The sequence below is a fragment of the Nicotiana attenuata genome, unplaced genomic scaffold (genome assembly GCF_001879085.1).
Source record: "Nicotiana attenuata strain UT unplaced genomic scaffold, NIATTr2, whole genome shotgun sequence".
In the NCBI taxonomy this organism is placed as follows: domain Eukaryota; kingdom Viridiplantae; phylum Streptophyta; class Magnoliopsida; order Solanales; family Solanaceae; genus Nicotiana; species Nicotiana attenuata.
Window position 1 is genome coordinate 70,463 of NW_017674867.1, and position 12,002 is coordinate 82,464.

At 35.1% G+C, this 12,002-nt stretch overlaps 2 protein-coding genes across 2 annotated transcripts; both read right to left on the reverse strand.

The window, feature by feature from the left end:
* Positions 1 to 175: 175 nt before the first annotated feature.
* On the reverse strand, positions 176 to 1,776 carry LOC109219383. Its single transcript, XM_019383826.1, has 2 exons — positions 1,160 to 1,776; positions 176 to 740 (listed from the first exon to the last, which is right to left on the reverse strand). Exons 1-2 carry the CDS (start codon positions 1,774 to 1,776, stop codon positions 176 to 178), a joined length of 1,182 nt encoding a protein of 393 aa, XP_019239371.1.
* Positions 1,777 to 4,848: 3,072 nt separating this feature from the next.
* On the reverse strand, positions 4,849 to 11,327 carry LOC109219384 (CTD small phosphatase-like protein 3; the record flags this gene model as incomplete). Its single annotated transcript, XM_019383827.1, is given in 4 exon segments — positions 4,849 to 9,041; positions 9,753 to 10,090; positions 10,417 to 10,935; positions 11,228 to 11,327. Coding segments are annotated over 4 exon segments (1,116 nt in total), but the record flags the coding sequence as incomplete, so codon positions are not given.
* Positions 11,328 to 12,002: the final 675 nt, after the last annotated feature.

Sequence of the window (12,002 nt, forward strand, 5' to 3'; positions counted from 1 at the left end):
GATAAATAATATTTGTTCGATAAAAACGAGGATATGATAAATTATACATGATTTATACTAAACTACATGTTGAAGCTGTGATACCATCAAAATATTCAGGTTATTTAGGGTATTATTTATACACAGTTATACATCACGTGTAATTATACTTGAAATAATTCCTACCTATGAATGTTTACTTCAACCCACCTGCTGCATCTTGTGTGCAGGCCGTTAGTAAGGTCCCTCTGTATGTTGATTTTAGAAAGCTACTATCGACAACAACATTAGGCATGCAATACTCCCATCCTTTAATTGATGAGAAGAGTGCTACATATACATATAAGAAGCACCCGTCATCTGACCTTTCCAACCTTGTCACTGACCCAGGATTTGAATGCATTAACATATTCAAAAACCTTGGCAGCTTATTATACGAATCGCTTGGTTTGCCTCTCAACATTTCAAAAGCTTTTTCCCTCGACCTCCATGCTTTCATATAGTTCAAATCAACTCCATAATTCCTCTTGAGGTCACGTTGTATTTCTGCTGGAGTATACTCCAACTTTGGATCATCTAACTTGTTCATTATCAAACTTCCAACGAGATCAGAGGTAGCATGCCGCTGTGAAAATAATCTGGAATTATTTTCACATGTGTGAACTTTTTCAAACTTTCTCACCTTAAATATATTCGAGGTGTTTAGGCTTGATGCTTTAAGATTCCATGAGCATTGATCATCCACACATACAAGATAATACCTGCAGTATAAATATATTCGAAAAGATTATATTCGAAAACACTACCACTATTATTTTTAAATTACAACTTACAAAGCATATCCTTCAATTGTATATAATCATTCGTTAACTTTACAAGTACCTTGTCATGTATAATCTGTGCATATAATCTAAACCATCGGTTTAATCTTTTTACACAAATATTATACTAAATTTATACCATTTAGTTGTATTATTCGGTAATATAGCGTTACTAAATACTAAATTTACAAGACATTAAGTTCACTTCATACAATTATCTATATACATGTATCGTCAGCCGGCCATATCAAACATATATTCAGTGAAAGGTCGAAAAGATTACCACTATTATTTTTAAATTACAACTTACAAAGAATATCCTACAATTGTATATAATCATTCGTTAACTTTACAAGTACCTTGTTTTATTTGAACGATCAACCTTTAACTGGAACTTCTCTCGGATTGCAAGATGTTTCATAATGTTTTGCAGTATATCCTTGTTTTTGTACAGCTGCCCTTCATTAACCTCTTGATGTGTACTGATTCCGATTATACACTCTTCATCGATCTGCATAACATCATAGTCCTCTTTGTTTCCGGAATTAATACATTCAACCGTTTCCAGATTGTCAACCATTGACAAATTCTGAAAAAGATTGGAGTTTGCCTTGTTAACAACTGGATTCGCGCATGTACCATCGTTATCCTGCTTTTTAAATGTTATACACAATGGATAATCAGTGAAAGATAAATTTTTGCTTTTCAACTCCATGTACAAGCCCAAACTCCTGTCGTCGTATATTTTCATCGGTGGAAAATTCTCTTTCACGGAATATCCAATATCCATCGTATCAGTTTGTGCGTCGACTCCAAGTATCTTTGATATCTCCGAACGAATCGATTTAAAATCCCATTCCATACTGATCACCACCCCATCGACGCTAAAATTCTTAAACCTGTGTTGCATATCCCATTGACCGCTATGTTGAACCAAAATTGTGATTCTGTTATCCATGGCAGAAGAAGTATACATGATCTTTCTGTTGTTTGCTTCGAATTATATGGTTCCCATCTCTTTATATAATACTATATTGGCATATGGAATAATTGGAATCCGTCAGTTACGTCTAAGAAGATTGGCTGACAGTAATAATTAATTTTCTTAATTAAGTAGAAGTATGTAACTGAAATCGTTTAAGAATATAAAGCAGAAGCGTGATTGAAGTTACCATGTTTAAGGGGTTTTGGCTAGGAATATAAATATTTTCTTGCCTTATGTGTAAAAGACCTAATGTTGTTATATGTCCGCAAATATTCCTACAATTTTGCCTAGTTATGTTTTTTCCTCTTGGAGTTTATCCAAAGGAAGATTGGCACGCGAAGGCTTGAGGAGCAGTCCCAAACAAGGAAAGCCATTGAGAGCTGATGCCACATGATCTCAATTATAAGGCTTGATCTCGATTAAGCCTTTATTGCAACATGATATTTACGAATTTAGTGTCATTTACTTATTATTGGAAGAACCGTGGTATTCTAAATCGTTGTAGTAAGTGCTTGTTATTTACGGAATGCACTTGATCTAAGCCCTTAAAATTTCTGAGTTAAAAAACAAAAAGAAAAAGGCCCGAGGCATTTCCCCCCCCTTTGTGGCAGTTCTATTAGTTTATGTTATTATGTACATCCAAACCATCAATAAATGGACTGTTTGTTTCGGAGACACAAGACAAACCTAGAAAGAATTTATTCTGCAAGTCATTTCGAGGCTAATGAAGTAGTACGACAGTATTGTTTTCCGCAATTGTATTTAAAAAATAGCCAGATTTACCACTGGTCGTTGAAAAATAGCCAAGTTTCAAAAGTCATCGAAATTTAGCCACTTTAAATCTGAGCGAAAACACTGTTCAAAATCCGGAAAAATACGCCCGCAAATTTTACGGGAGTTCTAGCAAGTATAATTGTCCAGTATAATATACTGGAGTTTGGAGCACTGGTGCTCCAGTCTCCCGCAAATTTTACAGGAGTTAGCAAAGTATACCGGTCCAACATAATATGCTGGAGTTCGTACACAAATGCACCAGAACTCCCGTATATTATACTGGACCGGTCCCTGTTGCAGCAAAATAGTGGCTATTTTTCATTGACTTGATAAACGCTGACTATTTTTCATTAACCAGTGTGAAAACTGGCTATGCCATGATATTTTAACCTCTTCGCTGGTCTAATTCCATCGCTGGTCTAATTCCAATTGTATTGTCTTCGCTGGTCTAATTCCTTTTATCTTTTAAATAGATATAAAGTAGTTTAATTCATTCAGCTCTTCGTTGAAATATTAAACCATGTAATTCAATAACAATTGTCCCTCACCCGAAGGTTCTTTACACTATTTCTGTGTATGATGCGACACTCCATTTTGTCAAAATATGCACGGGCACAAGAAAATCGAAACACACTGACATCCCATTTGTTTCTTTAGAACTTTATAATGATCGTGTCCCCATTTATATCTCACATAAAAATATTACAGCAACCAGGTTCATCTGTTCAAATCAAACCAAATAAAAAAAGGACAACCCAATACATTAAACTCCCGCTATGTGTGGGATCCAGAAAAAAATCGGACTACAAAGGTCTATTGTACGTAGGAGTGTCAGTGATTCGGTTCGGCCGGTTATTTTATAAAATTTGCACGATACCAACTTTTCAGTTATTCTATTATATATAACCAAAATTAAACCTTTTGAAACCGTCCCAACCATATCGGTTTCTCTTCGGTCGGTTAATTTTCAGTATTTTTTAAAAATGTTATGTAAAAGTCACTAGTAAAAGTAGAATGCAATAATATACTTGCTTAATTTCTTTTATAGGACTTAGCAAAACTCTCTAGACAATTTTAACTGTTTAAAGAGTGATGAATTAAAAAAACAAGAAAGATGGTAGAGTATAAATCCATCAACTAGTCTATAACGACGTAAAAGAAACTAAGCAAATACAAAGAAATATAAATCACATGAGTGAAAAGATATTAATCAAGCCGGAACTCGTGAATAAAGTCTATAGAAGATTAATATTCAAAAAGATAAATCTTAATCATATGAAAGAAAACACATCACAATACATTGTAGTTTGCTACTCATAATCGCTAAAATACCTTGTGTCTTGCTAATGAATATGCTGAAAATATTTAGTTTCAATAGGAGTAGCATAATAGGTTTAGGAATTAAAATTTTGAGTTTAATTACTTGTTAGCTTGTAACTGTTTTTATAATTTCAAGGACCAAAAAAAATTAGTACTTTATTATTTCAAACTTAATATATAAATATATTTTTTACATGTAAAATTTATTCGGTATGGTTCGATATTCTTTAGGTTTATTTCTAGAAAATAAAAATCCATCCTAATTATCGGTACGATTATATATTTATATAAAAACTTACGATTTATTTAAAAAAAAAAACTAAAAATTGATTCAGTATGCTATGGTTCCGTCAGCTTAGTCGGTTTTTAAATATCCATTGACACCCCTAAATTTGTACACAACCTTACCCTACATTGCTACAAGAGGCTGTTTCCACGGCTTGAACTCGTAACCTCCTGGTTACATGACAACTAACTTTACTAATTATTGCAACTTTATTGCAACTCATTAATGAATTAAATGAATCGAACTAGGATTAGATAAACCAAAATAAATATAGGACAAGTGGAAGACCGAGAATAGGCAGACCAAGATACCTCTAGATAGACATATGACATATGGCTTAGTATGTGTCTGAATAAGGTGTAAAAGTCCAATCGATCAAAATTAAACTCAAAGTTAATATGTCCAACAGATTTATGGTTAATCATTCACTAAGATTAGTTTCCAGAATTATAAGTAGAAATACACTAACACGAGACAGTTAATATGAAGAAAGTCATTACACAGAGAAACCATCAGCCAACAGAGATAACAAGATCCTATACTACAAAAAGTTAAAAAGAGTGGTTATGTTCTTCCGGGGAAAAAGATCATGGGTTTATGTGATAATTAGTCCTCTGCACCTTGTTTGGTATGAGCAGTATACCCAGAAAATATGAACTGTCAGTATCGGTTTGCAGCGAAAGTAAATACAACATGACTATGATATCCAAATCATGTTCACAGTTTACAAGCAGGCAGCCTAATTCAACCCATACACAGACGTGCTAACTCACTCAATAATCATCCTAACAAATAAGGGATGAAAACTACAATTATGTTCATACACTTCTCTCGTTAAGAAAAATTAAGAACAATGGAACAAAAAGCATTATTCAACAGTTTCCTCAGATGAGCAAATACTCTTTATGCCACGAAGCTAAAAGAGCACCAAAGACATAAAATAAAAAGGGACAATGACCAGTGAGCTATATACTGCAGGGACATACAATACAAGAAGGTATAAGACAAAACAATTCTAATTATACACTCTGCCCTAGGAAAATATCTTACACGGTTTTGAGTTCATCCTGACACTTCGAAGAAGGAAAAAAGAAAATAAGAGAAAAAAACTGATTATTTTGGAAAAGAAAACCTGATATTGTCTGCAGTAGTTAGTATTTCTCAACAAAAAAAAATGTTAGTTTATTCTCATAATAACCCTGAGAAAACATTAAACAAATCGATACTGCATACCTAAAATTAGTCCACTTGGTGGCCAAAACATTAGTTATCTCCATTTGACCTGCAGATAACAGATTCAAATTGGCAAGGGTAATGGAAGTTTTACAAGCACAGATATCAATGACAAGCAATATCACGGTAAGCTGGACCATGAGATACCCAAATCATGCAAACTTCTCAGTATCTGCACAGAGGGTTCGACCGAGAGACATCCAATTGAAAGTCTAATTCCAACCTCTGCATCACGAGAGATACCAATTTAGAGCCTTTGCAGCTCTGCCAAAACTTCCTTGTCACCCCCTAGAAAGCACCCATTCTTGCAGAAAGACTTGTCTATACAATTCAACCACGCATATAGACCCTCATGTCAATATTAAGCATCTTTTTCCAAGGAAATAACACGTGGACTAAACCCAGGGGCCGGGGAAAACCCTATACTATCATCTTCAACCCGTCTATGTGGCTTTTGCAAAACATAGCCAGCCCCAACCTGAATAAAGGATAAGTACTGACTAGATTGATGGCCTACAAGGAACTCCCTGAATACTGCATTCGGCTCTTGAAGTAGGCCTAAACAGAGTGGAATGGTGGATAACTTATATAATCAACGACGACTATTCTAAGAGGCATAATTGATATCATCCTCGACCGGAAATTAGGTTCTTCAAGAATGAGTCAGGAGAAGTTGTCTCAAATATAAAGAAAATTCCTTAATGTCACTAAACCAGTAATAATACAAGACATTCCACTCATGTGCAAAGTTCGATGCATCACCGACTAGGAGAGATTGTCAAAGATTTAGGCCATAGCTAATCTACCAACATTATTCAATAGATCCTGCATCCTGTCACAACCATGCTTAAAAGGCTTAATCCTGTTTCAGTTTCCAACCGCTAATTTCTTTTTTCTACCATGTTTTTATTTTGGAGAATGGTAATGATTTCTTCTACCATGGTTCCATTCTGAAATTAATTCAAAAAGCTTTTTATGATGCATTTGTAATAGCCTATGTGTTGCAAATAAAGAACATCCTATGCCCGATTGACTACTATACTGGGAGATAAGACTGATATTGAAAGAGGTTTCCCTATATGGTTATGAGATCATTTTGATTTAGTGTTATAAATCAAATGTGTTGGAATGTTGAAAGGATGGGAGACAGGAAATACAAAGGAACATACTTGCAGTTATATACCTAACCAGCAAATTCACAATACTACACTCTGAACAACAATGATGCACATTATGCACTACATCAGCCTACATGTTTTCACAGGGCTAAGTCATATTTCACTCCTAAACAGTTCAGCCATTACATGATGCCACAAGCTTGTCATATGACTCATATACCAGGGAAGGCCTATAGAATACAGATTAATCAAGCTATCTGGTCAAACATAAACTACGAGTACCTCCTAGTCAAACCGGCTGATCCTTTTGCATGATATCTCATCCACCCAAAACAACTATATACAGATTGAGCAACCGAGCAGGCAGAAAGCAACACCCTCATTAAAGTTAAATGACCTAACTTCAGAGAAATTAAATTTAAGCCAAAGATGAACATTAGTGATCTAGTGCTTTATCTCAACCATCTTGATGAGCATTCATTCTTGGGATAATCCAAAAGAATGATAGTCTATGTCATGTAGCAATGACTCGTCACCTATATTAGCAGATTGACACAATTTTTTTACAAGGTAAGGTAATTGTATAACTTTTAAGCTATTGCAGTAACGCCAACCTAACTATCTGCACAAATTAAAGTGTAAGGGCCTGACAGCATCTCGCCAAAAAAAATCCACCCAAAGAAAAATCTCCATAGCATATTCCAGGTATTCATCATATCAAGTATGAAAACAGCTGTATGAACTTACTTATAGCACAGAGATCCTTGAAAAGCATTACCCTTGAAATCTTATGAGATCTTAAGCAACATAAATGCAGAAGCATAACTCATCTAGATTCACTCTCATGAAATCAAGACCAAAATGTTAAGCATCAGTGTCATGTTCAATTCACAAGAAACTATTTACCAAGCAAGGAAAATGGGAGTGTGTTCACAAAATTGATATTAAAGCTAACTTGATCAAAATGTTTTCAGATTTCAATTTCCTATCTATTTTGTACAAAAAAGAAGATTATGTTGCTTGGAGTTATGTTTACTTGTATCCTCTACAGTTTTCTTTTTTGACAAGGTGTCCACTTGAACTTGCTTTTCTGTTTTCCTTTTTGCTTGTTTAGGATCCCTATAGAAGCAGGGGGATTTTCCAGTCAAATACCGGCAGTTAATATACCATGCAAGAAGACGTTACAGAGGAAGAGTTAGAGTAGAGGTTAAAATATTTAACCTGTTAGGAAATAGAAACTACATGACCCTAGCACATATATCCGGTCTCTACTTTGGTACATTTTACAGTTAGCCGTCACTCTGAAGCTGTTCAGCAGGTATCAGCGACAAGAAGGGCGATTTACCAATATTAGAAGAATTCTAGCGATACAGCTCTAATTAGCCTTTAGTAGCATGAAGTACTAAAATTGGTCTCGCTGCAGTAAATGACTAGTGGAACTATATCATTATTATTTTCAACTCCAAAGCAATCAATTCTCTGGTGAAATGTTAACCAGAACTTTTAACATTTAACTGATCAATTTCTTACTTAATGACTAAAACTTGAGACAACTGTTCTCTTTTCCTGATGCATAATAGGCAGTCAATCTTACAAGTGGAATCTTTCATCCATAGACAGAATGATTAGGTAGTAACCTCCGGACCTAGTTCTACTTAGGCGTTGAGAGGAGTTTAATGGATTTTCGACTAAGTATACCGCATATAACTAGTAATGTTCTGAAATAAAAGGAGAGTGGAACAACCAGTTCAAGCCTACATGAAGAAACCAGCAAGTGCTTGGATGTCCATGCTATTCTATTTTCGACTTCTAAAAGCTAGTAGTCTTTAAAGCATCATCTAATCATAATCCAATTAACTTCTAAACCTATTTCTACCTACAACGCTGATGTTTTTGCCAATTAGAATTTGATGGGAAGCTTATTTTTCGCAAAATTGACAAGTACACGAGACCCTGCCAAAGCTATATAATAAACAGGTAATTTAATCAAACAGACAGCTTTTATACTAGGACAACAGAACACAATCACAAAATTTATTTCACAAAAGATCAATTCATATACACAAGCTTGTAAATAACTAGGCATATAACTGTACATGCACACAATGAGAACCTCTTGCAACTATATGTGAGAAATTAGATAAGCAATGGACTGAAGAAGGTTGTCAAAAGGGTAGAAACAAGAAAGGAATGAGCACAAAAAGCTGACTCAACTAGAAGAGGACTAGTATTCTTATTGCACACCCAATTATATCAAGGCTCAATGAGGATAGAACAATGAGCATGTAAATGAAGGATAATCTTTTTTAAATGAGAAGAGAGAGGAGGGATTGTTAGAGGAACTACTAGGAAGAAACAAGGGCCTCTTATTCCTTGTTACCAAATTTCTTAGCAATGATAGGTCGGACATCATCAGCATCAGCCAGTGCCTCTAGGAATGGAAGTAAAGAAATTAGTGCAGAGTCTGAAGGGTCATCAAACCAACTCTTAATAGGAATCCCATTATTCACTTGCAATCTGAAAACCTGAAATCAAGATGGGAAATTAATATTCAGTTACATAAAACAATAGCCTTACTTCAAGTTCAAATAAGCACTCTGCATATTCAACCTTGCTGTACGTGTCTCTTAAGCATTTCTCAATTTCCAAAGCACATCAAACTTGAAAAAACTCACAAACATCTAGACTCTTTATTTTTTTAACAACTAATTTTCAACATATTCTTCTTCCTATAGAAAACTTGAATAGCAGTAAAATGCCTGATAAAGGCGTTGTATCTATTTTATGGATTGCGCAGGAATTTCAGTGACTTGATCTCACCAGCCCACTCACCCTTACCAGCCACAACCAAATGAAAAAAGAGAGGTAAGGATCTACCATCCCAGTACCAGAAGTACATAGAGATTTGTGTCCGTCTCACCAACAAGACAAGCATATGCAACAACAACAACTACTACTACTCCTTAAACCCAAACAAGTTGGGCTGTGCTATATGAATCCTCACTGACACGTTTCTCCATTTAAAATTATCTCAGGCCAGCATGATACAAATAACAAATAAAATCAGAACTAGAAGTTCTCTATGTTTCCTATTGGCATAAGAATCTCTAATAGGGCTAAAAGGCTTCAAAAAAGCAAAGGACCTAAAGTAAACATAGTCATGATGAAAGCATATTCCCAGCTAACAAGATAATAATACTTGATTTATCATCAAATACATAATTCAAGTAGATTACCTGTGGGGAATTATCTATAATTACAACTTTTGCCAGATCAACACCTAATACTGTTAAATCCTTAGTATAACTTCCATCAGAGAAGATGCATGATTCACGATACGCCCGCCTTGAAATAAGCTTTCCATCTGGATCCAGTATATCTAGCAGCTGCTTCGCATATATGCTCTGACTAGCGGTAAAAATTACGATTTCAAACATCTCCGCGACTCTCTCCAAGAATGTCCTGAGGTGAGGCCTCTGCCTCACATAGACAACATGTTCTTTCATGTTGAAGAAAACAGGAAATGTGAAGTCTGCATCATCACAATGCTCCAGTGTAGAATGAACAAGTGTCTCTGGAGACATGAAATGAATATGCAAGATATTAGACCATATTGTGGGAACTATCTCATGCCTCTGTAAAATATTATATGTACTGAAAGTAATATTGCACCAAATACAGCAACTAAGCTATATATGTGTTATACATGAATGTACCAGAGATTTGACTGGATTACTCTGGTACTCCCTACCATAAAAGAATCTTTGTAACTGGATGTCAGGTAAAGCAAAGATTGTTTTTACGCCAAGCTACACATTGCATCATTTCCAGCATAACCAAAAAATTGCAGCAAGACGATAATGAAAAGTAAAATTGGAGTTCCAGAGTAGTGAATCTCACCATCTAGGTCAAGTACTAGGGTGATCGATTTGCTTCTTTGTGATTCTTTTGGCAAAATATTTGGCCTTTCTAATATGTCTGGCAAATTTCTTATGAAAATATGTGGGTCAAAGCATTCTGCTTGATCAGATTCTAAATATGTGAAAGCATCAGACTGTTCAGATGATCTGAGCTGGTGAATTGCCATGTATAAGCTCGAATTATCTGACTGAATGGCAGTTTCTCCCGATGTTCTGCAATCTTGACTATAGCTAGCTGCTGCAGTGTCTTCAAGAAAAGGCAACAGCAAGTATTCCTCATCCACATTAGTAAAGATATTTGGCTCTTCACACTTGTAATCAGACAATAATCTGCCAGTCAAACTGTCATCATAGATGGTTTCACTCTCGAAGGCCAAACAAGAAACAATCATATCAGAGATGTAAAAATCTGAAACATTGCACGTCTGATGTTCACACGAACTTCTGCTGCTATCACTATCTTCCGTCTCCAATCGGGGTACATAAAAATCACTGCTTGCTGTAAACAACCAAAAACATGAGAAGTTTATGTAAGAATTATTTTTTTTCCAAGAACTGTAAGAGAGAGAGAGAGAGAGATGCGCTTCTCAGATCTTATCATCTATGGCCCGAGGGGGTTTTGGTTGTTAGAGAACATCCTTTTCAAGCTCAGGAAAAAGAAAGCAACACACAATTTAAGGGTGGTCTGTTGGTTTGCCTAACATCTTTTTTCAGAACGAGGACAGAAAGAAAACACATGATTATGAATTTCACAATTGACAAATGAATTAAAAAAAAAATTGGGGGCATACCTCCATCACTGGGTACATTAGACTCACTGTGTGCACCAATCTCCAGACTAGGTGAAAAGATGGTCTCTGGGCTTGATTTGCAGGTTACTGCTGTAGACTCCTGCAGTGATTTCAAAAGATGAAGGACAGCAACAACATCAAAAATCAAATTGCCTTACTTTTGGCCTGTAGGCACAATTATGGCATGGAAAACTAAAAATGTAAAACTGCCAGGAATAATTAAGTAATAATGCACAAGTTATATTATGTAAATTATACATTTCTTTGTAGCTGCTTTTGTTTTACCAAACAAATACTTCTACGCCTCAATCCAAAACTAATTGGGCTAGGCTTTTGTTGTAGTCAACTCGTGCGTCCCGTCTTTTCTCAAGGAAAAAAATAATGCAAGAGTTCACAACAACAAAAGCAGCTATAAGGAAATGGATAATCTAGGGAAATGTATAAGATAAAGCATGAAATAATCTATATTGAAGGAGTCTCCTAACAAAGCAAGTCATTTTTGAGACAGGGAATACATGTTATTCTTTGTCTGGTGCTTGTGTCTCAGCCTTTTCACATACTGTTATCTTCAAACAGCCACTTATCAAAAAAAAAAAGTAGAGATATGGAGAGAGCAGATAACTATTCAGGTGACCTTTCTTTGGTTCCTTGTTTGCTCCTAGGAATTTCTATGTTCAGTTTTTTTATTATATATATATATATATATATATATATATATATATATATACATATATATATATATATATACACATATATATATACACCAGTAGGGTCC

Bases quoted from the DNA above. Each gene is read 5' to 3' on its own strand.
- LOC109219383 (XM_019383826.1), bottom strand. From the start codon at position 1,776: ATGTATACTTCTTCTGCCATGGATAACAGAATCACAATTTTGGTTCAA. The intron at 741-1,159 runs GTACTTGTAAAG...TTTATACTGCAG, and splicing joins GATCGTTCAAATAAAACAAG to GTATTATCTTGTATGTGTGG.